The 27756-nt window shown below is 43.5% G+C and overlaps 1 protein-coding gene across 1 annotated transcript in view; it reads right to left on the bottom strand.

The window, feature by feature from the left end:
* The window catches only part of LOC125902149 (ephrin type-A receptor 4-like), a 38981-nt gene extending 17693 nt beyond the window's left edge, over positions 1-21288 (bottom strand). The window contains exons 1-7 of the mRNA XM_049598303.1: positions 20746-21288; positions 19969-20036; positions 16611-16808; positions 16206-16316; positions 15430-15784; positions 3298-3453; positions 2099-2632 (exon numbers count right to left, since the gene is read on the bottom strand). Coding sequence (XP_049454260.1) covers positions 2099-2632; positions 3298-3453; positions 15430-15784; positions 16206-16316; positions 16611-16808; positions 19969-20036; positions 20746-21022 — 1699 coding nt within the window. The 5' untranslated portion in view covers positions 21023-21288. The remainder of the gene's footprint in view (positions 1-2098; positions 2633-3297; positions 3454-15429; positions 15785-16205; positions 16317-16610; positions 16809-19968; positions 20037-20745) is intronic.
* Positions 21289-27756: the final 6468 nt, after the last annotated feature.

Raw genomic sequence — 27756 nt, 5'->3', positions numbered from 1 at the left:
ACTTGCTCACGCCCCCCACTGCCCCGAACAAGGCGCATTCTGTATAAACAAAAGTAGGTAGGCGGCTTAGCTCAGGGTATTTCTCTCCTCACTCATTCTTTATCACACATGACACACAGCAACAGCTACAGAATTCGCTTTACACATCCATGGTGAGGAGAGGAGTCGAGCTGCTACAGGAGCAGAGACAAAAGAGCTGCTACGAGAGCTGGTATGTACAAGCAGAGCGTGAGTGGGGGGAAAATGCACTTAATTCCAGGGGCGGCGTGGCTGGAAATAGAGTGCCGAGGTCACACCCCTTCTGGTGAAGCTCATGGGACCTTAGATCGGAAAAAATATGAATGGCAGTGAATGAGGAGAGAAATATCTTTTGGTCCTGTTTGAGTTTTGACATGAAATCCAAATATGTCGTTAATGAATTTAAAACTTTAAAAATTTTAAGGTCAAGAAAGTCATACTTTGTGGTAAAACTGTTGAGATATAAGCTTTTGAAAAAAACGTAATTAGAAAAACTACACAGGAGGCGATCGCATATGTGACGTCATAGCTTTCGCTTGCTTCCTGCAGCTTGGAGTGACTGCAACCTGGCACAATAGCGAAAGCTATGACGTCATATACGCAACCTCCTCCTGTGTACTCTTGAGTCTTTCTAATTAAAAAGCTTATATCTCAACAGTTTTACCACAAAGTATGACTTTCTTGACCGGAAGCTCTACCGGAAGGGGCGTGGCTTTAGCACTCTACAGGACAGTGGCGTGAAGTGACGCCGGGTGGTGTGTCCAGGAACGCTGATGCGTATCTAGCTGTCGCTGGTATGGAGTTGTACATTGAAAATAATAGGGGCAGAGTATTTTTTGCCACCGGTGTGCTTGGGCCTTAATATAGATTCTGCTTTACTGAAGATGCTGACTGACCACATTTTGCACAATGTTGAATATTTTAAAATATGACCACAATGCATATTAATTAGTTTTTTTCAGAGAGCTGCGTTCTGGTCAGGGTGGAAAAGTCTCTGAAGCAGCATTTTACATGAAGTACGTAGCTGCTCACTGTTTAACCTGACACAGCCTTCACCTGCATCAATATTAGGTGTGCAAAGTCATCCAGCGGGCTGTGTCGAACCCTTTGCCGGGACAGTTCTGGCCTGCAGGCCTTATGTTTGACACCCCTGATGTAAACAATGCATTCGAAGTACACTTGCAATATATAGTGTTTCTATCCAGTATTACAATGTGGTCATCTCTTTAAATCTGTTTAAATGCAGAACTGCTGCAATTTTTCCTCATGTAATGTATTTGAAATGCTCAGTTTCTTGATTACTTATGTCTTGTAACAGGTTTCAAGATTCTCTAGACTATCTTTCAGCAACAAACACATCACCTAAGCACTCTTAAGATGCACTGGTATTATATTTGGAAAGTGCTGCAGTATTCCAAATACAGTCCTTACAATTAAAAAAAAAAATCACAAATAGCTAGACGTATCCACCATGATGTTACCTATCGGCTTGTGAACTGCTGTTTTAAAGCCTGGACTTCGTTTTTTGGCCGTCGCCATTTTGGACTCTTGAAGCCAGGAGTGACCATATTTGGACAAGAGGGTGGAGCTATGGAGGAGCGAGGGGTGGATCTGACTCAAGGACTGTCATGATGCCTCACAGACCACTTTAAATGGCACCACATTAATTATGTGTAATTTTAAGGCGTAATAAAATCCAAACAGGTGAGCTACATAATAGCTATTAGCTGTGAGCAAAATGTGTTTGTATCTGCTGTGAATTTGGGCACTTTAACACGAGGGCCGATGAAGACTGACTCAATTTGGAGTTGGCTTCATTTCATTTCACTGAAGCGTTAAGGGTGGGTACCAGTTTTAGCATGCAAGTATGTAGCTCCGCACAGAGGTTGCTCATAACATGCTTCCACAGTTTGGAACATTACTCATGGGGCCCTGCTTCCCTGTGGGCCCACATGCAGTGAACAGCAGTTGTGTTGTGCTGACCCAGTTACGGACAACATCTCTAAGCACATTTTGTGTTGCTGCAACCATCACACCATCACAGCAAATACACTTATCACACTCAAACACTTCCTCTCACCAGCTTGGTTGGTGGTGACGGTGACAGACACACTCTGAGCTGCCCCTGCTCCGCTGGCCTGGGAGACCCCGTTGCGTGCGTAGACGATGAAGGTATAGTGTGTGTGGGCCCTGAGCTCGCTCACCACCACCCTGGTGGTCTTCAGGCCCGTCTGGTCGGGAGAGAAGACCACATCGGAGCCGCAGGGCAGGCAGAGCTGAGAGCTGGAGATGGAACCAGAGCCGAGTCTCGGGTAATCTCCGGGTACTGGTCTGCTCTGGTAGACTCCTCTCCCTGACTGGACTTCAGATCCCACAATCCCCTGGTCTGACTGCATCCCCAGGCCACCATGCTGAGCCTCAGGCTGGGAGATGCTGCGATTCCTGGGGAGGGCTTTGCTGCCAGACTGACTGTGGCTCCCTGTTTGACAGATCAGACACTCGAGACTGTAGCTGGTGTCACTCCGTCCTCCCAGTCGGCGAGGAGGGGCCCACTCCAAGACCACCGAGGTCTTGTTCACCACAGAGATGAGCTGCTGTGGGGCTGACGGCGGCTCTGAGGAAGAGACAGGGAGAGGCTTGAGCATGAACAAAACCAAGTTTACATTCTAAACTGCACTTAAAGGGGGGAGGCAGTATACGGGGTGTATGAGGGGGAGCTGTTGGCACGAGCTGAAATGTGGACATCTGGCATCAGACTGAAAACCATACTGTTCAGAGATGTTTTTGATGGGCTGGATGTTTTCCTCTGTGGTATTTCTTTTTTGTGTGTTGTGCGTCTGAGAGACAGAGTAAGTGTTTGTGTGTGTGTTTTCATTTTTCCCAGGCCGAGGAAACCATGTGCTGAATATAGGCATAATTAAGTTTATGACACACAGACTGAGGTCTGCAAGTCTGTCACACAGGAGACTTAGAGAAAGAGACGCAGAGCGCAGGAGAGAGAGCGGACATTTATTCACTTCTCAATGTCTTTACTTATCACTAGCAGACAGGATGTAGATGGTGGCTTAGTCATAAGTAATGGGATCATGAAACAGGGGTGGCATTCAGACAAGTTTGTGTCTCCCTCTGTTTGGTAGAGATAGAGGTAGGAGACAATGAGTGTGCTTTTTTTTGCTTTTATTTGCAAGCAGTGCACACACGTATTGTCCGTATTTTCACTTATGTATAGTTTTACTAGTGTGTGTGTGTGTGTGTGTGTGTGTGTGTGTGTGTTCTTACGGGTGCAGCTCATGGAGGGAGGGTCGCTGTCAGCGCGGAAGAATCCAGAGTGGCAGTCACAGGCAGTCGCCCCATCTCTGAGCGAGTAGCTATGTGGAGGACACTTGGAGCATCCTGCGTCTGAAAACTTGGCCTTGTAAAAGCCAGCGGTGCAGGCTGCAGAGGGACAGAAGGAGACAGATTTAGGACTCCACTTTATCAACAATGCTTAGCCACGTACACCAGGTCACATTGACACAAACTTTATAAAAGACACCATAAAGCACCTCTAAAATGAAGTAATAACATGCTACCTTGAACAGAACACAGCACTTGTTTAAAGGTCCCCTGTGGGGTTTTTGATCACTAGTGGTGCTGTGGAGCAATGATCTGATTAACAGGTCCCAGCCTTACTTGTATTTCAGGCTCAGCTATCATGTGCACATGGATAAATATATATGTTTGCTACAGCTGAAAAGATAAGTAGATTCATCGGCAGAAAATTAATGAACAGCAATTAAGACAACTGATTAATTGCTCAAGTAAATATGCAAAATTAAGTCTGTTGTAGCAGCTCAGAAAATTTATTTTAAATAATAAATCAAATATGTCAAGATGGGCTCTGGAAAATTGTGATAGGATTTTTTGCTGTTGCTGCGATACAGTTAGTTAATTAATTAATCAAGAAAATAAACAGCACATCAATTATAAAGAATAAAAATAAAGCATTAGTTCACTACACAAATATTTATTTGTATGTCAGTTACTCACTCATGTTACATTGAATTTAGGAATAGGAAGAAAACATTGTTTTTCTTGCATGCCTCCACGGTGAACGAAGAAACTGTGAAAATTCTTAATGAATTGAAGTCATAGGACGGCCACATTTAAAGGGCAACTTCTGTATTTTTCAACCTGGACCATTTTTTAATATGTTTTTGTGTCTAAGTGACTGATGTGGACAAAAATTTTTGAAATTAGTCCAGTATTAATTTCATATAATTTAATTTTATTTTTTCCACAGACAGGCCTTCATCACATGCCTTCTCACTAAAACTGCAATATTAAAAGAATACAGCATAAAAAGAAGTGCACTAGTCATCCGTATGTGAGACTGTTTATGTGGAAGTGTTTTTAATAATATGGTTTTAGTCAAAATGCATGCGTTTAGCAAGTTTCGAGCACACGACTGGCTAAATGAGACTTGGATTATACTATGCTAGTATACGAGAACGAGTTGTTAGGTCCAGATTTCTCCTTAGTCATTAGTTCAAGGTCCCACAGTTTAATACTTTCAGCGTCATACTTGCGTTTGGCCATGTCAGTAGGCTTGTTTCCTGTCTCTGTGACATAGCTGTCCTTTATTCACTCTCTCTGCAGCAGGGAACGGCACTTCAACATAAAAACTCTGTGCTGGAAATTCACTATACTTAAAATTAAGTGTGTTTCTTACAAACTTGGCATGTTTGTGAGTCACTTGCGGTCCATTCAGGATGGACCCATGACCCACTTTTAGATCGTGACCCACCAGTTGGAAACCACTGGTGATACAGTTTAGCTGATTTGGACCCCTATGACTTCAATTCATCAAGACTTTTCTCCATTGTTTGAATTCTTTGTTCACCGTGGAGGCATGCAAGAAAAACAAAGTTCTCTTCCTTAATTCAACTGAACACAGGGTGAGTGGTTGATACACAAGTGATCATTTGGGGGTTGAATTATACCTTTAATATACACAATCCCAAAGTTGTGCCACCCTTAAAATATCAAGCAATGTTCAATATTCAACAAAGTGGCTTTCCAAATATCTTTTGGTGAGAAGCACTCCAAAGGATACCTTCAAAACATGTTCACAGCAATTTAAGTCCGCCCTGAAGTGGGCTGCAAGCAGTGCCCTCAGGTCAGTTGACCCCTGACCCTTGATACAGTCTTTGTTGTCTCTGTATCGACATCTTACACAGCTCAGACAGCCATCTAATCAACACGCGGACTGCATTTTGATCCAAAGATAAACTGTAAAGAAAAATCTATAGAGAGAAATAGATATATCACAGGGGGGAGGGGCACTGTGTGTTTCTTTTATCTCTTTCTGATGATTTTGATGAGCAAAGAAAGAAACATCTAGAAGAACATTTACTGATCAGCTCCCACTCACACGCACATAAACCAGTAACACTAGAACTGAATACATCAAAACTCCAACGCCAACACAAATATAACTGACATTTAAATATATGAAAGAGGAGAAACAGGGAGAGGGTGAGAGAGAGATACAGAGGGAGGGGTGGAGGAAGAGAAATCTTCTCTCTGTATACCAAGGAATTCATGCATTGACAGAGCAACAATACAATAAATGAGTGCATAATTATACCGCTTGACATCCACTGGTGAGGCAGAAGAGATGGCAGAGCGTGGCTGGTTAGAGCCATTTTTTTCTCCCTTTAATTTCAGAAGGAAATCCTTCATTTGTTTCCACTGCAATCATTTTTTCAACACCTTTTTCATCATCACACCCTATTCACTCTCCTTTCTCCATCCCACCATCTTTCCTGGTTCTCTCCTTTTTTTTCCAACCCTTTCACATTTCCGAGGGAGATGAAGACATCCCAGTGGGAGTGGATAGGAATGTGGGAATGATGTGTGCGCACATGTGAGTGTGTGTGTATGTTCGAATGCTTTATGACACTCTCATCTACTGATGAGAGGGAGGAAGTCTCCTCTGTAATCTACTCACACCGACCATCCTGCCCCATCTGCGTGAGCCACCATAGATTTGCTCTTTCACACACTCATCTGCCCTCCCTTTCACATTTTTCACAACCTCCCTCGTTTGCTCCCCGCGCACTTCCTCCTCGACCTCTACTTATCTGTCTTTGTGTCTCTGATAACTCTCGCTCCTGCTGTATCTCTGTACATCCCTCTCCTCTCCAAGTGTCAAACCTTGAGGAAGCTTTGAAGCACGACTCGCAGCGTTTATGGCTTGATGTTGATACCAACTCAAATGAGACCACATGCGAAACACACAGGGCTGAAAACTGTAATTGAAACCTGTAAATTCATAAACACATTTACAGCTGATAAAGCTGGCTTTCATGTGGCAAATGACTCATCATAATGTGTCAGCTGATATCATCAAATTCAAGATAAAATAGAGTAATATCAGTCCTGCTGACATGCACATTCCTTTCTTTCAAATCATTAATGTGGGTAAGTAAGACATGGATGGGAAAGGGAGGAAATTAAAGAGAGAAAGAAAACTATTTGACCCACTAAGGACTTAAGGGTTGATTATAGGGCTAAACAAGACTGTGCCAGGGGGGAAGCACACTGCCTTTGTCCCTGTCCCACCAAATCCTCTATCCTTGTCTCCAACACAGAGGACAGACTGAAGAAAGGAACAAAGTATCTGAAGCCATAAACTTCCTTCAGCGCCCTCTCATGTCTCTATTCTCTCTGTTGTCTGTAGCCTTTGTGTCTTTTTTAGCACTGGTTTCAACAGGGGGGGTGAGCGCTGCTGACCTGGAATAAGAGCTCATGAGGGTGTCATTAACCCGACATTAACCCTACGCTACCGAGGACCGCGCAGCACCCGAGCTGGACCAATAAACTGGGAGGGATTTGGGTGCAAACATAAGTACATGTTGATAAGATAAGGTGATAGCGTGCGTGAGTGTGCTCACATTTTTGCCTGGTAGCTGCAGAGTGAATCGGCTGTAATCAGCTGTTTGCCTGCTTGAGACAAGTATGAGAGAGTGTACAGGATGGAGGGAAGGCTGACTGGGAGAGAGACAGCGAGAGAGAGAAAAAAGACTGACAAGGAGCGAGAGATAAAGAGGTGAAGAGAGAAAAAGAGGAGGGAGAGAAGCGGAGGGGAAGGTGCCCTTTGATTACTATCAGCATTGTCGGCATTTGCATATGCATTCATCTGCTACCTAAAATGCAAATGCAGCTCACTGCAAATCCAACTAAGAGCCTCGTCGGCACACTGTATGTGTGGGCGTGTGTGTGTGTGTGTGTGTATTCTCCTTGACCCTGTGTTATCTGTCATCATCCCTTGTTCCTTCCCAGCAGAGGGGTGTAGATGGAGGAAGTACCCCCGACCGCTCCGGCCTGACACCTGTCTCTGTGATGGATGGAGGGAGGGACCGATTGACGGATGGATGGACGGATTGATAGACTGTCACGAGAGAGGGAGGGACACTATTAATCACAGGGGTCGTGCCCCGTTAATTAAACCCGCAGAAAATGCCGGAGATAAGATGAGATCCTTATCTTTCTCCTACTGTATGTCTTCACTGAGAGGACAGCAACTCACATTCCTACACAGCTCGCTATCAAATTCATCTCATATCTCACACGTGCACCAGCTACTCACATCACTCTGCATTTAAAACCTTAGGAATGCGCTCAGTGGAAGCCGCAGCTTTAAGTTTGTCTAAATTTAAATACTCGCAAAAACTGGTGGTTTGAGGAGAAATGCGTGTGTGGATTTGTGTGTGCCCAAAGCCAACAGTGCCAACATTAGCATGTGAAAGGGGCTCTACAACAATACCCCCCTCCTCCCCATCACACACAGATCACCCCCTGCCACCAGCAACAGCACCCCCACCCCTGACTGACCGCGGATCAGGGAGAAGAGATGGAGAAGAGAAAGGAGGGATAATGAGAGCAAGACAGAGAGACAGAGAGGCAGAGAGGGGCTTGTGTCAATGCCAGAGAGCTACAGACCGACTGGTGGGGCTCCACTACATTAAGAACAACCTGGGAGAAGTAGACAATAGTGCGCGCACACTGAGAAACACACACACACACACACAAACACTTTGATTGTGATGGTGGAATGCAAATCATTGGGCTTGCCTCACACAGTCACTTGGGCCATTCCTTTCCCTGCTTTGTCACCTGCCATACATGCATATACTACACACACACACACACACACACACATCTCCTCCCTGCCTATTTGCCCCACCACACTCTTCTCTAGGCATTCCTGGGCAGTCTTCCAAACTGTGAGTATATGGGAGGGAGGGCTTTGTTAGGCAGAAAATCAGAGATACAGTACCCACACATGTACGCTCATGTACACTCGTGCACACACGCACACACTAAATCCGCAATCCAACATGTCCAGAGTCCAGAAATGCGATGCAATAATTAGAGGGACTGAATACAGCGATTACGCACTCTTTCTATCATCCGCTCACTCTTTCTTTCTGTCATCTCTCTTTGAGTGTAGCTGCCTCTCTCTCACTCTTTTCATCCCTCTCGTTCCAAACGCTTTCTGCTGTTGACGAGACACTGCAGGTGCGTTGGAAAGAAGCACAACCATGAAATCTCTCTGGACATGGGGAACACAGAAACACACACACACACAGAGGGAGAAACAGTCCAACCCTCCCAGGCAGTGAGCAGAATTGAGCAGAATCAGACGACAGAAAAAGGAGGCCAGTGCAGAGACAGTGAGACAAAAAGCAGAAGGCTCCTCTTTCATTCCGCCTCTCCGGCCGTTCACATTTCAAATTCTCTCTGTTGTTTCTCTCCTCTTGTCTCTCCTCCCTCGTTTCCGATCCTCCCAGACGGATCGCAGCTGTCAAACTTTTGACGTCTTCATCTACCTCGGTCATGACCCTGCACTCCGTATCTAAAGTCTCTCTGCACGAGTGTGTGTGGCTGTCAGTCAGAGTTTTTGACGTCTTCATCAGGCTCAGTCATGACCTCGGTCTTAACCACGGGTTTAGAAAAGAGGGGGAGTTCCCTCTCTCTTGTGTTTCTCTAGTCGTCCCCTTTGCACCCGATGACGAACCCCCCCCGGCGGGGGAGGGGCGGCCCTGTATTGATGCCTTCTGCTGTCAGTGGCCTTCTTTCAATCCCCCTCTCGCCCCATTCAACTTCTAATCCCTTCTTCCTCTCCAGAGCTTCTCCTCTCATCCTCTCCATCCTCATTACTCTGTGTCAACAGTGAAAATGAACTTTTCACATTTCACCGCTTTGGCTAAGTCTACTCTTGTTTCAGCTCAATTCAACAGGAGTCTTTGGGAATGCTAAAATGTGTTCGAAAAGCAAAACTACAAGGCAGACATTTAAAATACTTACAGTATGTAGAAGCAAACTGTGGTAGTTGCACCAGGACGCCTCATGTAATCAAAACTGTTTTATATGAGAAAAATGCCTAATTTTGCTGTAAAAAAACAATCTGTCTAACTAAGATATATAATATATATATTAAGTATAAAGGACAGGCATTCATACCAGACAAGAATGTGAAAATATTTTCACAAAATACACAAGGCTGAACAATTCCTTAAGCCCTTTTTAGACAGGAATTGTGCAAATTTGCAGGAAAGCCCAATCAGTCTTCTTTCAGCATTGGCAGTATAAAAACAAAATTGGGGAGTGCAGCAAAATGCCGCCTGCCTAATTTTGTTCATACAGAATGTGCCTTTTTCGGGGCACTTTGCTATGATTTAAGGTATTTCACAGATAAAATTAAAGAAATATAGTTTCTTATAGTACAGACAATTTGGGGAACGCATATATTCGTGTTCTTGCCAAGAATCAGACAAGAAGATTGATACCACTGTCATATTTCTCTGTTTAAACAGGAAGCCAGGGAAGGGTTAGCTTAGCTTAGCATGAATACTGGAAACAAGAAAACAACGGGCCTGGCTCTGTCCAAAGGTAAAATAATTAATAACACCTATAAGCAAATTAAAAACTCCCTACTAAACATGTTATATCTTGTTTGCTTTGATAAGAAGTGAAGAAACAACAAGTCCTGGAGCTGAGACTCCTCAATTTTTAAATCTAAAGTCCCTTTTACACTACCTGCTGTTCTGTATATAAGGTACAACACAAACTGTGGGGGCATTGTTATTCCGCCTTTAACCCTATGGGCCCTAGGCGTTTTTGGGGTATTTTTACTGCCTTTACTTTTAAGCTCATATCACAGTCATTTCATCATTTCATGTCCTTCTATGTGCCTGTATTTTATATTATTTTTTATATCAATGAAAAAAACAAATCCATGTGACTAAATTCTTACATTGTTACATGTATCTCAGCATAGCAAGTTGAAAAAAGACATACTCTGCCATATATGAAGAGGGGAGACTCTCTGGAATCTGTCAATATAAGGACCATGATGGTGGGACATTCTGTAACTTCACAGCTGTCCAAAACATGTGGTTTGTGCCAGGTGGACATGAGTGCCAGTATTTTTTCATTATTGCAAGATATTCCACTGACTCATTCACAAGTCAAAAATGTGTTATATCTGAAAGAAACATGCAATATTTACATCTAAGATCATAGAAAAATAGTCAACCAAGTGCAATGATGCCCTCCAAGATAATATTTGCCACTTTGCCCCCTCAATGTATATGGTGACTACGGCCCTGTCATGCATGCATAATTAGGCTACAGTTGTCTGGGTGTGCAAAGGTGAAGTGGCTGGTCTTGTCATACAAAGTTTGATGGAGTGTCAACTGGACAATATGGAGATATTTGCATCTTGAAAGCCGGACTACAAATGTGGATAGACAGGGACAAACACACGCAAGCCTAAGACGTGGTAAGATACGATATTCCTCACTATATGAAGTGACTGATAGCAAGATCTGTATAATGGATTGTAAAGAAATTCATCAGGTTTTTATTTTGTAGACAATTAATCTGGATTTATAGCATGATGGGATGACAGCACAGTGATGTGTGTGGTATCACTGGAAAGCCCTAGTTCTGTGCTTTCATGTGATATGCGTGGCATTTCTGTGCGAGCCTGCATTCACGAGTAATCCATCCGAGAGTAATGTGTGTGCAGAGCGGTATGAAAGCTCTGTTATACATAATTTTAGTGTAACTTCATCATTTTTTTTCGCTGTGAAAAAAACCGACAAGTGCTTGGTCTTGTCGGAAAGCTATGATTCTGCTGTTTCACGTTCTCACTATGACGCATGGTCACGGAGAAAATCCACAGAGAAGAACAGGTGTGAATTTGGACGCATTATGCGTCGTTCGGGCCCATAGGGTTAAGCTAGCAGTGAAGGTAGCAACACAGCTAACTCAAAGTCTGTGTAAAACGTGTGAGCCTGCAGGACCAGGTAAGTGTGAGAGCCACCACCGGGAGATTTAAAAAGCAGCTAGCAGTAGTTAGCAGCTAACTCGAAGAAGAAATTGGGAAGACAATGAGATCTGGGAGCTCTTTACCTTTCAAGCAGAAAACAAGATCAGCTGACATTTAAACAGGGATGGTGAATGATTGTTATTGCCATGTTATGCCATTGACACAAGACACTAGATGGCGATGCTGTCATACGTCACACCTCCATTGCTACAGGAACACCAACATGCGATCTAAAATCACATACTAAGGTGGTATGATGCTAGTTTTGTTTGGTTCTGTATGAAAATCCAAAGCCGGCGTAATGAAGGGTCCTCATTGCAGCAGTATTGCAGCATCTCTGTGTAAGAAGAGCTTAACTCTCGGCATGAAGGCGACTAAACGTTTTACCCAATAGGCTGAACAATTCCTTTAAGTTATTTGGTGCATTTCTGTACTGTCAGTATGAAATAACCTGTAATCACAAGTGTCCAAGTTATATTCACTCAGTTTCTGTCTATCTGTCCGCGTCTGTTATACCGACTGAGTGAAGGCACGTGAGTCTCAAGGATCCAGAAACCTTTTGACATCAGCAACGGCAGGAACGACAGATCATCTAACTATCCGCCTCTTCCCTCAGTCCCACTCTGCCCTCCCCCCTCTTCTCTTTTCCCTGCAAATTTCAAACTTAAAATGGAAGAAGTGTTAAGGCGTCTATCCAATACTGCAGGGTCAGAGTTTTCACTGAGCGGCATTCGGTATTCATCCAGACTTTGATGGATTTCCACTGAGGCAGCTGCGCCCGGCCAACAACCTGACAGGCAGCGGGAGCGGGGAGACGGAGAAGAGAGCCTCAGATAGATAGATGGCACTTCACATCTGCTGGAGGTTCAACAGAGTCAAGGGTCTCTCCTAAATCTAGTTGAGGAGGAACATCTTTCAGGCTTCAGGGACCACCCCGCAAACCTCCTCCCTTTTCAAAAAGAACAAACGGGGCAAGCGGGGTGAAGGTTTTAGAGGACGTTTGTCACATGGAGAATTTTGGCTACTGCTCTTCTTATTGCAAAGAAAAAAGTCAAGTTTTTTCCCCCCTCTTTAACGCCAACTGGCACTAACTGCATCGCTCTCTTTATGTCCATCTCCTCGCCTTTCTCTCTCTCTCAGCGTCTCTTCTTTTCTCTTTGAATTATGGGTCTGTTTGTTATACAATTAGCCTGCTGGGATAGGCTTCATAAATAAAACTGAGGGAGCAGATCAGTGAGTCGCTCCCCCTTGTCTCTATTGGTCTCTGTGCATCTGCGTATGTGTGTGCGTGTCAGTGTGTGTGTCTATCTGTGTGTGTGTGAGCGCACATGTTGCGTGTCTGTTGTGAATGAGACTGAATAGGGGGAGTGAAGCCATGTTGTAAAAGTGTCTCCACCGCGTCTGTTGTCCCCCGGTCACCCCACTTTTCTCACACAAACACGCACATTAAGTTTATCTTCACTATCACAACAAGTCACTTTCAAACATTACACGTCATCCACGCCACATGTATGTTGGTGAGAGGTGTGAACAGCTTGCATATTTGCTACCGTAAAGTTCAGACCACATTTGTAAGTGACAGAAAGACATTTTAGTCCAGATGGCTGTTGTTATGTCAGCACACCTCACACTGAGACCTGCGAGCTTCTACTAATATTCACTGCAGGACAGAAACTCTTTATGACTTGGATTTATTAAAAGATAAACTGATTAGATTGGGGGTAGTTGTCTGACATGATGGCGTATTCCATTTATTTTTATTACTAATATAATAGTTTTGGGAGTTACCTCTCAAATAAAGCTGAAAGTAAAGTCCAGTTTTTGATTAAAAAGGTTTTGTTTGTTTTCCTGCAACCAACACAAATGAATATTTTAAAGGAATAGTCCTACATTTTGGGAATTGTGCTTATTTTTTTCCTTGCAAGGGAGTTAGATGAGGAAATCAATACCATTCTCATGACTGTCCTTTAAAATGAGGCTGCAGTCAGGAAAAAGAAAGCTTAGTTTAGCACAAAGACTGAAAACAGATATCCCGACTCTGTCCAAAAAAGCAAAACCTGCCTTTCAGCACCTCTAAAGCTCACAAATTAAAGTATTACTTTGGTTTAATCTTTAATTTACTGCAGTTTTACTTCTTGATTGGTAACTCTCTATCTTATCATCACTGTGAGGTTGCCAGGCAACCGGCGGATCATCCATAAGATATAACATGTTAATCAGAGAGCTTTAAGGTGCAGTCCATTTGCACTGGAAAGTTTGATTTTCCAAAGTCCTAGTCGGAAATTTTACCCGAAACGCCCCCTGAAGTCAGATTTCTGACTCAAAAAGTCGGAGGAACAACACCAACCACTGACCTCAAATGCAACACTAGTGAAGGCTGTAGCAATACACTGTTTATATACTGTTAGAACAACCGTACACACATTCCTGTCCTGTCTATCTGTGGATTTGTTGCTATGAATGTGCCAAATACAGCTTAATGTGTTGTAATCGACTGGTATTACCAACAATGGCTAACCTGGCTAGAAGTGGTTTTGCTAACATCTTTGTTTTCCAACTTGTACTGAAACGTCACACCCAGCTACGACTTCCGAGGAAAATGGAACGCAGCAATAGATGTGCTGACAGGTGGTAAATTTTGTTCACTTTAGACAGAACCAGGATAGCTGTCTGCAGTCCTTGTGCTAAGCTACGTTAACCATCTCCTTGCTTCAAGTTCAAACTGAATTATAGACTGTAAAAGTAATGGATGTAGTGTCTGTGATGTTATCCATTGGTTTGTGGACTGCTGTTTTGAAGCATCAAGTTCAACATTTCAGCCCCACCCTTCAATACGTGTAACTTTAAGCCTTAATAAAATGTAAACAGGTGACTTACAAAAACATTCCCCTCCTGTTCAGTTGAAATTAGTTATTGAGACCAAAACCAGGCTGTACCAGGCCGTGACCATGTTTATTTCTGCTGTAAAGTGGGGCATTTTAACACATGAAGGGGGTCTATGGGGATTTACTCTGTTATTGAGCCAGCCTCAAGTGGCCATCTGATGAACTGCAGTTTTTGGCAATTTCGCATTGGCTTAATTTTTCAGCCTCAGAGGTTGCCGCTTGCATTAAATGGACAGATATGATAGTGATATTAATCTTCTCATCTAAGTCTTGGCAAGAAAGCAAAAGTATTTCCCAACATGTTGAATTATTTTTTTAACCTATGGTCAAAAATACACATCTTCCATCAACAATCCAAATGCAGATTCCCCTCAAATGTATGTATGACCACCCTAAAACTTAAATTAAAAGCTTAGTCTCAATTAAACGTCCAATCCCTTTTACTAGCCCAGCATGGCCACACATTTTGACAAATAAAGGCCTGTCTCAATAAGAGGCCTGGTCATTTTTATAGAAGTTCTTTGGATGGATAAAACTGGGTTTGCTACCTCAAATTATGTGTTCCTCGATTGTCCTGTAAGTTATTCATATTCCTTTGGTTTGTAAGGGTCCTCAGATCAAAAAAATCAAAAGGATTTTTCATAGAAATTAATCCAAGTTGTTTTAACAGGATAAACTAATAAAACTATCTCCAATCTGAAATTACTACTCATTTACAACTCAACAGCTCATCATCCACCATGATTCATTTTTGGCAGTGTTGGAGAACATATTGCACGGTTAAATTATGTGTAGTTTATTAATATTATTATTATTATTATTATTATTAGTTTATAATTAGTTTCCCTTTTAAAACAACAACAATTCTAAATATAATCTTTGGAAATAATTAAAACATTCAACAGAATACTCAAGCAGGTGCTAATTGCTACACAAACCAATTCTCTGTCACTGTTTTCCATCATTAGCAAATAGCTTGTTAACTTGAGCACTAATGATTGCTCTCATAGGCACATGGGACTTAAGAGGTGGCAACACAAGCGGAGCTTATAGACTGAGACAAACATGGATCAGTCAGACCACCACAGAACAAACAACAACAAACTTTAGTGTAGCAGCTTTGTTTCACCCAGCAACACTCACCTTTACATGCGCCACCCTTCTCTTGATACCCAGGGTTGCAGAGACATCCACCAATAGGAACCAACCACTCCCCGTCAGCACCACAGTACATTTTAGGCTCCTCTCTCTCCACTGATTGGTTGACACAAGACCCCCTGACCTCCACTAAGGAAGATGTATCAGCCCCAGTAACAGTGTCAGGAAACGTTGCCAGGTTACGGATGGTGAGCGGGCAGGTTTTGTAGAAAACTCTGACGGAAACCAAAGCGATGCAGGCGCCAACATCCTGAAAGGCCAGGTAGAAACCCTTCCAGGTCGTGACCTTCACGTCTCGCACCTCAGTGTTCAGTTTCATGATGCGGTCACCGACGTCCACCTGGATGCAAAGAGAAAGGAGCTACATTAATGAAATGTGCAGTAAAGTGTGTCAGCCCTCATTAATTCAGCTCGCTTGTTCAACCCAAAGTGGGAGTTGCTATTGAACCATGGCTGATCTTCACGTTTTCAGCACTTGGCTCTCGTCCAGATTGACTTCTATTGATTGCAAAGGTAAAATAAGCTGTAGTGCCTACAATGCTAAAATCAGAAGTAATTTTTGTGAGGACTAGGCAAAAGCTCCCAGCCAGCAATCCTGGGACGGCAGAATGGACATCCGAGATAAAAGTGCTTGTAAAACAAATAAAAAAATTACAGCTAAGTGCCGCAGGGGGATTTTATTTTCAAGATAAGAGCAAATTAAAGTGAGTGGAGGAGGGAAGATAAAGAACTCAAAGCCTGACTCAGTTGTTCAGTGTTACCTGGGTGAAGCTTTCGTCTGCTGCCACAGTGTCCACCTTAATGAAGCTGCTCTCTTTGATGTAGCTCTCCCTGTCTTCGTTAGACTCGTGGTAGTACAGATTGAATGTCTCCTACAAGACAAAAGGAAAAAAAGTCAGACTGAGGCGTCCATTTATCATCATCAGCGCTCATCTTTTCTCTTAATATGATAATGAGTCAAAGGGCGGTTTGTGCTTGAATAACCAGCAGCTGTAATATATAATAAAGCTCCATTAGCAGCAGTCTGTCCATTAACTAATTAGCAGGAAAGTTAACATGTTAAAGAAGTCAAGTCTTTAAAAGAAATGATTTTGTTAAAACTTTCTACTGCGCCCAAACCATTTAATGATCATCACGCTGTGTCAAGACGTTATGTTTTCTCACACCTTGCAGGTGCCCGTGACCCCTGGCAGGCTATTACAGTCTCTCAGGGTGAACTTGACTTCAACGTAGACCCGCTGAGCGCCGGACCGAGGGATCCAGTCTGTCCTCAGCCAGTTGTTTTGATTGGGCTCTAAGACGTTGCACACCTGGTACGTTCTGATGGGGATGTTTTTCTCATCCATTATACTCACCTCTTCCCACTGCAAACAAACACAAATACAACTGTGTTACTACACCTGTGAGGATGTCCACAGATTACTAATGTCCGCTCTTTAATAACGAAAAACATGAACTTAAAGAGAGAGTTCACCTCAGAATCAGAAAAAATATATTTTTCCTCTTACCTAAAATGCTATTTATCAGTCTAGAGTGTTCTGCTTTGAGTTGCAGAGTGTTGGAGACATCAGCTGTAGAGATGTCTGCCTTCTCTCAAATAGAATTTGAAAAACTCAACAGCAATGTCTCTTTCCAGAAATCATGACCCAGTCACTCAATATAATCCACAGACCTTGTTGTGAGCAGTTTCATGTAGGAACTATTTTCTTGCAACAGAGCTACACCCACAAAGTGTATCACCACGCAGAAGGAAGTGTGCATCTACTCATGGACGAGAGGCTCGTGCTCATGACAGTGCATGATGTAAACATTTATGTCATCCGTTACCGTTATCGTTAACGTTACCTAGCTCAGTGGTGTTAGGTGAGCTAGCGGACAATGCACACTTCCTTCTACACCATAATACAGATGGCAGATGTAGTTTGGTAGAAAGAGAATAGTTCCTACATGAAACTGCTCACAACAAGGTCTGTGGATTATCTTGAGTAACTGGGTCATGATTTCTAGAAGGAGACATTGCTGTTGAGCCATCTAGGTCCATTATATTCAAGAGACGTCAGACATCTCCACAGCCGATATCTCCAACACTCAGCAACTCACACCAAAACAATCTAGGTTGATAACAGCACTACAGGTAACATTAACATTACAAGCGACTTCACAACATGTACCATAAGTATTTAGATTGATTTTCTACTTTAAATGCCTCTGCTGGATTCAATTCATTACAGCAGTATGCAAATCAATTTGAAGAAACTTTATTAAAACAGATGCTCTGTCAAAGAGATCTTAAAGCAGTTAAGAGCAGGTCAAAACTTTTTCTGAATCAGTAAACTTTGATTAATTTAATAATTAGCTGCCACGTAGCAGTGCTTTCAAATGATGTCAGAAAATGAAACATGGTAGACAAACAACTTACACAGATGTTGTGAAAATGAATTAAATGGGGAAGCATCTTGTATTTAATAGGTTGCTGACTCTCAAGTTTCAGTTGTCAGAGTTTCTGATAAGTAATTGAATGCACTAACAAGTAAAGGATTTCAAAACTAAGACAGCTGAAAAACAGTCCCTCGTGGCAGCTGCAAATAATAATGCCGTTTTGACAATTAAGAATATAAATGGCTTAATGTTTATTGTGATGATTACAGCAAGTCTCTACTAAAGTTGACTTTTATACTGGCACTGGCATGAACTGAAACTAAACTTAATCTTTATCCCAAGAGGGCACAAGCTCTTACAGGAGTAGTGACCAGAAAAACATGCTCACACAAACACATCTTATCCTTGAATTTCTGACCACTTGGGGAAATAACTGTCCCCGCAAATACAGAGGGACAAGATCAAATACATTTCAGATGCCGGGGCGCATCCTCTAATTCACTGCTGTCATTTGGAAATGTTCATTCTTGCATCAATATTCTGCTGTGGACAGTGGTTCAGATTTGTTGCGACTCCCAAGGTTTTTACAGGCACATTTCCATACAAGTGAAGCTGGCTCAACCTTCACTGCATCATCCATCTCAATAGAGCCGACTATTTGCCTTGTACTGTGACCCTTCAAATGACCGCTGAGCCTCCCAACTCCAAATTGGCTTTTTATTGCCACTGAATAATAATCTGCTCTAGTGAGAGCTGTATACACACTAAATGCGCCGTGTCGAAAGAGAGAGAAAGAGAGGGAGAGTCAGAGAATGTCAGAATGTGTGTGTGTGTGTGTGTGTGTGTGTGTGTGTATTGGGAGGGGGGGTCTGTGTGGGAGTGTGTGTCTAATTGAGCCTGATCGATATGTCATCAGGACTGATCTTATTGGCCGATATTGGCTTATCACAGAGATATTAATGAGTAAGTGTTGGCAGACAATCTCAAATGTTCATTTTCACGTACATTTGACTTAAACTTTTCTCAATTAAAGTTCATTATCTGTGTTTTTGTATTGATTTTATTTGATTTTTCTTTATTTCTCGTGAAGCTTACTATTGAACATTTACTGTCTTATGGTCATTTTGGACAATAAAGTTTAATGTTTAAACACTGGTCAATACCATCACTGTCTGATTTTTATTATTCTTAAATATCAACATCCGTATCGGCCTCAAAAACCCAGCATCGGTCCGGCTCTTGAGTCTCTATACTCCTACACTATGTGAATACAAGAGCGTGTACGCATGAGCGAGAGCACATGGTCACGTCTTTGTGTCTTGTGTGTGTTGTACAATGTTTATATGTGTGTGTCGTCGCAGGACATGTGTGTGTACTGAGGAGGAGAGCTGTAAAAAAACAAAAAAAAGGAGCTGTCATGGGGTATGATGCCTCCTTGTCTAGTTTCTTTTAGAGTCTTTGTCAGTAGACAGAAATCACAGCTGTCAGAGGAGAAAAAAAAGCTTTGCCCCAACCATACAGAGCTGGTGTTTTGTGTGCATGTGTGTGTGTAGCAGAGGGATGCGGAAGGTGGGGGGGTGCCTGTAATCAAAAGCTCAGTGCGTGCAGACCAGGACCCTGTCAATCAAGCAGCATGTGAGAGAAAGAGAGCATGGCGACTGAAGAAATAAGAGTCAAGTTCACCAATAACTCTTAAACCAACAAAGAGGTGAGAGAGGAGACACTGAGCAAACGGGAAACAGAGAGAGAAGGAAGAGGAAGGACACATACAGTACAAGGCAGATCACAATGTACCAACAACAAAAAGTACAAAAAGATAAGAGGATTCAATACAAAATAAGATATTTACAGGATTCGTCCTGGCAACTGCATGGTAGTAAAAATCCCTAAAAAATGACACCCACCAACAAGCTGGTTTATGCCTTTTTGCGTGCCAAACACGACGCCAGCAATCTCATATTAGCACTTAGGCTTGGTGAACAACAGCACATTTCAAAATCTGTGGGATGATTATTTACAGTTCCCAGACCAAGTGTGTGTAAGTGTGTGCAAGTGTGTGTGTGCGAGTGAGAGAAGGACTGAGCGTGTTCTCCAAAAGAGAGAACAGGTTGTAAACAGTGTATCTGTAAAAAAGCTCCCACTCACCCCTCCCTCTGAAGGACTGGCTGCCCATTTCAGCTCTCCTGGCACTGTCCTGGTATCCAGCAGGGTCACTAAAATGCACACACACACATGCAGGTGGTTTAAGGGCAAACAGCCTACAGTGCTTGAATAAATTAAATAAATGAAATTTTTTAAGGGTGAGAAATAAGTCACATTTTTGCACTTGGAAGACGTAACAACACCACAAGATCACCAATGAATGCATCACTTATAAGCTTGGGACAAATATGGAATTAGGAAAAAGTCTGTGTCACTTGATTTGCAATGTATATAACTACTTTTAATAATAATTATCATCCTTATTACACAACATCAGATTAAAAGTCAGCATCATTTCTAATTCTAGTATTGTATTAATGGCCTTAACCTTTATTTATGCACATAGAAACAAGCTGAAAGTATATGCTTAGAGGTTTAAGACTAAATTAAGTCTTTCTTTGCCACAGTGACCATGTCATGTGGAAATATCCAAGAAACAAAAGATTTTGGTGACAGCACTGAGAAGACAGAACATGCAGCTGAACTCCTTGGAGGCACAAATCCAGGAGAAATGACACCTGTGAAATTTCCCCAATTTTCCCCCCCCAAAATCCAACTTTTCTCTAAGTTTTATGCATATTGGCCCTGCTCTTTTCCATCCTAGGACGCGCACGGAGCGCCTGCACGCAGCGGTGTCTCCCAGCGTGCAGGAGCGGAAAACCCGAAATGTGTGACACACACATTGCACGCGCGCGCCCAGGCGATTTCCTCCTCACTCACCTTCGTTTGGTGGATAAATCCTCGTCCTCGAACTTGTAACTAGTGTTAATATCCAGATCAAGGTGGAAAATATTCGCCATAAATTTGCAGCCATGTGTGCCGTGTGAAAGCGTGTGTGTTCCCCGTTGGCTCTGCGCGCTGGCTGAAGCGGCTCCATCCCGGTGGGAAAAGTGTGTGTGAATGAACCCAAGTGTGAAAAGCGAGTTGGATGCAGCAGCGGATAGTGGGGCGGTCTCTTACACTCAGATGCTTCCCTTAATGGTAATTCAAATGACATGAGCCAAATGACATACAGTACTGTGGTCCATATCTGCGTCAATGCATCATTTCTACGGGCGATTTTGTCATCTAAAAAATGGGTTTTGAGAATTTGTGGAGACGATTTGGTGGGCTTTTTCGCAGGCTCTAGGGATTAAAACAAGTAATGGCACACTTTCCTGCTTATTAACTGCCTGTAATAACTTTAAATAAAATAATAGTGCTCTTTTTTAATTTCTAATTTTCCAGGGAGACACTTCTCCGAAAAAACGCACATAAGAACCCACTTTAAAACCACATATGTAATGTAAATAAACAGAGGATACACTTAACAAATGCACAGCTCCTTTAAATAGTCTGTGTCACACGCCAGAAGTGACATTTAGCAGTGTAACGCTGACAGATACCAGCAGCATCACGTTTTTTAACCATCCTGTCACATGAAACCCAAAACACTGATGTGCCACAATTTCCTGATAAAGGACTGCTTGCCTTCACGAGTCTGTAGGAAGCTCTTTGTCCTGGAGAGCACAACACTGAAGAGCGTGACTACAGCGCCACCTGTTGATGCCTGCCGGGGGAAGGAGGAGAAACCAAATGACTGATCAGGGATCTTTCAAAGAAGGCTGTTGGATATTTTTGGCTGATAGGATGAAGATAAGGAGCTTCAATCATTCCCCCCACCATCTGTCCACTGCAGCTTTTATTATTTTTATCTCGAAACCTGCACCAGTGTGGGCACGATAAAGAAACAGGAGCAGATTCATTCTTCAATAACAAGGCACAGGACTATGGCCTCGTGCAGAAGTGTGGTGACGCAGACAAAGAACAGGCTCATGACCCGTCCTCCTACACGCTCCCTCTCTCAAAGACTCTGGTGAACAATTACTCTCGATGTAGGCACAGCTTGAAGAAGTAAATACTTTTATTTGCGTTGATCCAGTCGGGTCTGTTGTTGTACGTTTTAACCTCAAACAGGGGGATAGAGACCAGGTCCACTTTGCTGAGTCCTTTTTAACATGTGCAAAGAAAAGTTCTGATAACCTTTTTTGAAATGGACCAATATAAGGCACTACAGAGCAAGTGTTTTAAACAGGGAACTATATGTGAGTGCATGTGTAAGTGTGCGTGTTGTCGCATTTGCATGTATGTGCCTGTGTGAGCCTCGGCCCGTCTCCATCTCGCTTTGTGTCTTCACAGTTGCTACGCCGAAACCATCTCGATCCCCTGTAAGGCATCATAATGGACCCAGGAAGAGCATCTGGCGCTTTGAGACGCCAAAAACGATCTCCCCGCTTCGACCTGCCACTCTTCCCCCATCACCATAATACTGTTTTTCACGTTTCATTCTCCCCCAGCGTCACGACAGACTGCGCAATCACAAAGACCCAATTAGCCAAGAGGGGATCACGATTTCGCTCGGGGACCGACTGGCCAATCGCATCAGTCGGCGTGCAGGGAGGGCCTATGGGGCAGCGGCGCAGGTGGGTGGGACATGGCTGTGGGGCGGAGGGTGACACAGTGACACGGATGGAGAACGCTCTCTTGTTTCTGGTCATTTGTGTCACCCAAGTTTTGATTGATGACCGTCGGGATGTTTTTCCCACTCTCCCCTGAGATTCCCAGCTCTCCGGAGGAGGTTTCCACAACGGGCCCCCAGCCTCGAACCCCTACTTTAAGTTTGGTCCTTGGCCCTAAACCACACAAACACACATCCACACACACACTTTTTGTTCCATTTGGGGCCCCAGATGGCCACTGCCCACACATCTGTATTGCAAAGCACTAAATATAGGCCCTGTGTCTGTTTTTGTACATTTGAACCTGCACTGGCGCACACACAGCGTCTCCAAGTGTCTGAAGAGAACGGAAGGGGCAGAAATAAATAAAGCGAAGTACATACGAAGAAGCCAAATGTAAATGCGTGCATGTGTGCGAGAGTGTAAAGAGAAAAGCCAGAGGGACTGTAGGTGCGTGGGTGGCTGAGAGAGATGAACAAAAGAAGCAGAGAAGAGAGATGAGGAGCAGCGCATTGCCAGTGAGGATTTGATTGGGTGGGTGGGTGGTGGTGTAGAGAAGGGGGGAGGTGGGGGGGGGAGGGGGGTGTTGGGTGTTGAAAAAGGATCTTCCCTCAAAGCCTCACTAAGATATTCCTGGAGCGAGTTAGGGTTTCATTTGGCTTGCAGTCCTACACAGAGTGCTTACATCGTTCTGGGAGCTAAAACCATTTAATATTCATGCCACTAGACTAATATTCTCTGGGTTCTATGACAGATAATAGTCAGATTTGCTAAATCTGTGCGGTGCGAGTGTGTGTGGTTGAACTCCTCGGGTCATTAGCATGTCAGAGGCGTTCCGTTGGTACCCGGTTCCCTCCATAACAGCTGCTAGTCTGGCGAATTACTCAATTCATGTGTGTACACGAGTGGATGTGCGTCTGTGTTTATGCACGCTTGTGTTCGGTATAAACAAAGGAAGAAGCGAACAGAAGGTTTCATCAAAAACACCAAAAGTGTGTGTGCCTGTGTGTGTTGTGCATCATGTGCTCACTTTGATGACTGAAGAAATCTCCATCAGCATCTTGCTCCAGAGCCTTAATGTGTGTGTGTGTGTATGTGTGTGTGTACATGGAGCACGTTTGTGTGTGATTGCATAAACATGGTGTCAGAGTGATGAGATGTTCCCTCCATCCATCTGTTCTGCTGGCATTTACATCTTCAGAGGGCTACTATATGGAGGAGAGACAGAATGAGAGAGAGGGAGCATGAGGAGGACGGAGATAAACAGTTAGTGGAGAGATTCTACGATAATGTTGGTTTTGTCTGTCAGTCACCAGAGCAGGAACACACTCTCAGGTCGCACGTGGAGCTCTGAGGCTCCATTCAGACCTGATTTTTTAACATGTCTGAGGGTTTCTAAGTATCTGTGAGAGGATGTGTGAGAGTGAAGCTGCAGCGCATCTTTCCTGTTGATGTGGTTTACAGGATACTGAGCGTACACTGTGTGCATGTGTGGACGTGTGAGTGTGAGAGACAGAGAGAGATCTCATTGTTCTGTTCCTCCTTATCTGCTGTCTCGGCGGAGCGCCCGTGCAGTTTCCCCCCTGAGCGATGTGACCCGGCTGTGATACAGTGCGCCCTCGTCTCTGCAGATAACAGACCACCCTAAAAATACTCCTCTTTCTACCACTCTACTCTCTTCCCCTCTGTTCTGCTCACCTCTGCTGGCTCACTGTATCCTCCGGAGTCTCCCTGGCCAGGAGTTAGCTCTGCCAGACTAAAACACCTCTGGGCGCTTCCTAATGTCACAGAGGTCCTTTAAGTCTATATTTTCCTCTGCTTTCGTCTCCAACTACTCGTTCTGTTGGAGGCCGCGGATGTTACAGTGTCAGCTCGAGACAGCAGAAGTGCAACTCAGACTGTTACATCACAAGTTTTCTTATAATTTTCCACAATAATTCCTCATCCTCCCCTCCTCCCCCCTGCAGCTACTTCAGTCACCCACACTCTGGACACACAGGGCAGATGGGATGTAGGAGGAGACGGTGAGGACAGAATCTGCCCAGCTCACATAATTATACATCAAGTAATTTACCATAACTCCTCAATAAAATATTGAAGAGTGCATTGTTTTCTGTGCCTCACGGGTTTGACAGTCTGGAACAACGCTAATTATGATAAACTAGGCATTTTTTTTGAAGATCATGCCACAGCCAAGTGCTTTGAGAGCTTTTTCATCTCTCTGCTGCCTCCCTCGCTGCCTAAACTCTCCTCTGTTGTGAAGTGCTTTTTACGATACTGACAATGCCCCTTTCTGTTGTTTTGAGGAAGTTTCTTGCTAATTTAAAACACTTTTCTTCCGCGCTCCCTTGCCACATTTGACATTCGGGGTTAGAAAGCTGTCGTTTTTGTTCTTTGTGTGTGTGTGTGTGTGTGTGTGTGTGTGTGTGTGTGCACGGATCCTCGCTTTTCTTTTGGACCAAGCCCACGCAGGTGACCAGAGGGGGCCTTGTGTGGGTGGACAACTCAATGGTGACCCCCTCTCTTTTACCCTCACCCTCCCCTTTCCTCTTTTCTCGCCCTCCGTCCACCAGTATGAGTCCAAAAAGAGGGAGAGGGGCCCAGGAGGAGAGCAAGCCAGTTTCACACCCACCCTCAAGCAAACACTCTGGCCAAAATTTTACAATCGCCGAAATAACAGCATAATAAGTAAATGTTATTAGAGTGCAACTTGGCCTTTGATCGTGAAATAACAGCTTCTGTAAAGATGAGACAAAGCAGGAGAAGTGGTTGTGAAGTAAACATTTAGCAGTGACTATTCTGATAAGAGATGAACTGTTAAAGCTGCACTACTCAATATTTTTACATTAACAATAAGAAGCCAAAATGACGTCTGATGTGAACGGAGTCGCTCGCAGTGACGTAGCGACACAGAATTATCACCCAGCTCCGTAGTTCCCCTCAGCTCGAATGAATGCTAATGAGGCTCCATGTCTGCTGGATGTGTGATAGGCAACAGTTTGCTAACACGTTAGCCAATCGAGTTGATAAGGTGATAATTTGTCAGTGTTGTGCTCACAGCTCGTTACGCTGCCCAAAGTGTCATTCATGAAGTTAAAATAAGAAACATTCTCTGGATGTGGTGCGGCTCTGCTGCTGTTCTCTTCTTTAAATCATTGCAAATTGAGTATCTGTGTGGAATAAATACATTTGATCACTTTGGTAAGTGGCGATATGGCCTTTGCAGGCAGGTTCAGGTAATTATTTTCACACATTTCTGGACTGAATGAATTCAGGCTGCAACTAATGATTATTTTTATCATTGGTTATTCTGCCAGTCATTTTCCAAGGACACATTAGCAAATAGCAAATTTACTTGTTTACACAGTAGTCCGAGAAATATTCAATTTTCAGTGATATAAAAAAAGTGGAGAGCAGTGAATCAGCCCATTAAAGAAGGTAAAATGAATTTTTGGTATTATGCGCAATACTTAAAGGAGCTGAATGCAACATTCAGAGCATTAATATAGCAGCACAGCACCATTTGCTTTGGAAAGATTTGGTGGAATAATGGCGTCCTGAGCAGAGAGGGGAGTCATACTACCTCTATATGTGTTGTAATCTAAGCTTCTCTGTCTGTCGTTGTGGTAGGTGCTGTAGCATTGTTCCAACCTCTCATTGTTCTGACCTCTGATTATACTAGGCTATATTGTATTTGTGTACCATAGAGGATCAGCAACGCAACAAAAGTAGGCTACTGGTTGAGATACTAGTGTCATAGAGAGGAGACAATGAAACACCATAACCTCCTGTTATTAACTCTGGGGTCGGGGTTGTGTGGGGAGCTCTCCGCGGTGCTGAACGGCTCCCAGCGGGTGTATTTCTGCCACAATCACTACACTCATACGGTGGTTACCTCTGATAGTGATACAGCATCATCACAGAAGCTGGCGCCAACCATCCAGTCCCACCCCCCAGGTTAACACGGTTAGCTCTGTAAGCATTGTTACCGTTGTTAACACTGGTGAAAGATTAGCACTATTAGCTGCTAGCCACCAGTTCAGCCACCTCCACATTGAGAACCACATGCAGACTATCCAGCTCCAATCTCTTTACATGCGTGTTGAGGGATCCAAATGCAAATGGACAGCGCTAAATACAAGTGTAAACGACCACCATGACGAATAGTGATCTGATGACTCAAACTGCTTGCAGAGGTGGTCTGGGACATGTGTAATGATGGGTCCCTGACAACGACTACATCATCAATGCAGGACAGGGTTTTGGGTTTAGTTGGACAAAGTGTTGCGTGACAGTCCATCATTTTGCCCTACAGAAGGAGACGTGTTGCATGTTGCTGTCAGCGATATCTCAAGCTGTGCCGACACAACTGCTGACATGACTAGCAAGCAGCAAGCAAATCTGAATGTCATAACTATGTGGGGCCCTTTGACCTTATAGTGTAAGTGACATAGGCAGGAAGGAAATCTGAACGCAAGTGGTCAGCTGGAGACGCATGAGAGACACAGGTGTCAACGTTAGTATGAGGTTTAAACAGGCTCATAAACACGCTCTGAATGATGCATACAGCACCTTTAAACAATTAATAGATAAGCAAAATTATTGCTGCTTAATTTTCTGTGATTATCTAAAAAACAAACTTAAACATAAATTAATCAATAATAATAATCTTCATTTAAAGTGTGTCTGTAACCTCACAGGAAAAGTGTGTGTTTGTGTGTTTCTTTGAGAAAAGACATGATGATGATAAGAGGTTGTGTTTTACAGAGGATTAGCAGGGATTAGTCTGTCAAACCAGACGATTGTCCAGTTTATCATATTACCTTTGCCTTTATCAGTAGTTGCAACAGGTCACGCAAACAACAGCACAAAGACACAGACAGAGGATGAATTAGGAGCCAGGATATAAACTGCCCCTGTGAAAACATCTGCACGTCATTGTTAATGACACGATCTGGGCCTGAATAGTATTCGCTGGGAGGGGGGGTTGCTTTTGCACTGTTTAATGTACTGTCTTCTTTGTTGGTGAATGAAGCCATCTTCTTCTACAGTTTGAGGAATAAAAAGATTGACTGATTTGCATTTCACATATGACTATCAGTTCCTACTGTTATTGTGACATTCACTTCACATCCATTCATCACGTCCTGCTTGCCATCCATCGCTGGCCTATATCAACACTGCCCCCCTATGGGTGAAGGGAGCACAAACCACTCCTGGACACTGTCGAACG

Source organism: Epinephelus fuscoguttatus, linkage group LG15 (genome assembly GCF_011397635.1).
Source record: "Epinephelus fuscoguttatus linkage group LG15, E.fuscoguttatus.final_Chr_v1".
Lineage (NCBI taxonomy): Eukaryota > Metazoa > Chordata > Actinopteri > Perciformes > Serranidae > Epinephelus > Epinephelus fuscoguttatus.
The sequence above is the reverse complement of the archived record's forward strand: the minus strand, read 5'-3'. Positions and strand labels throughout refer to the sequence as shown.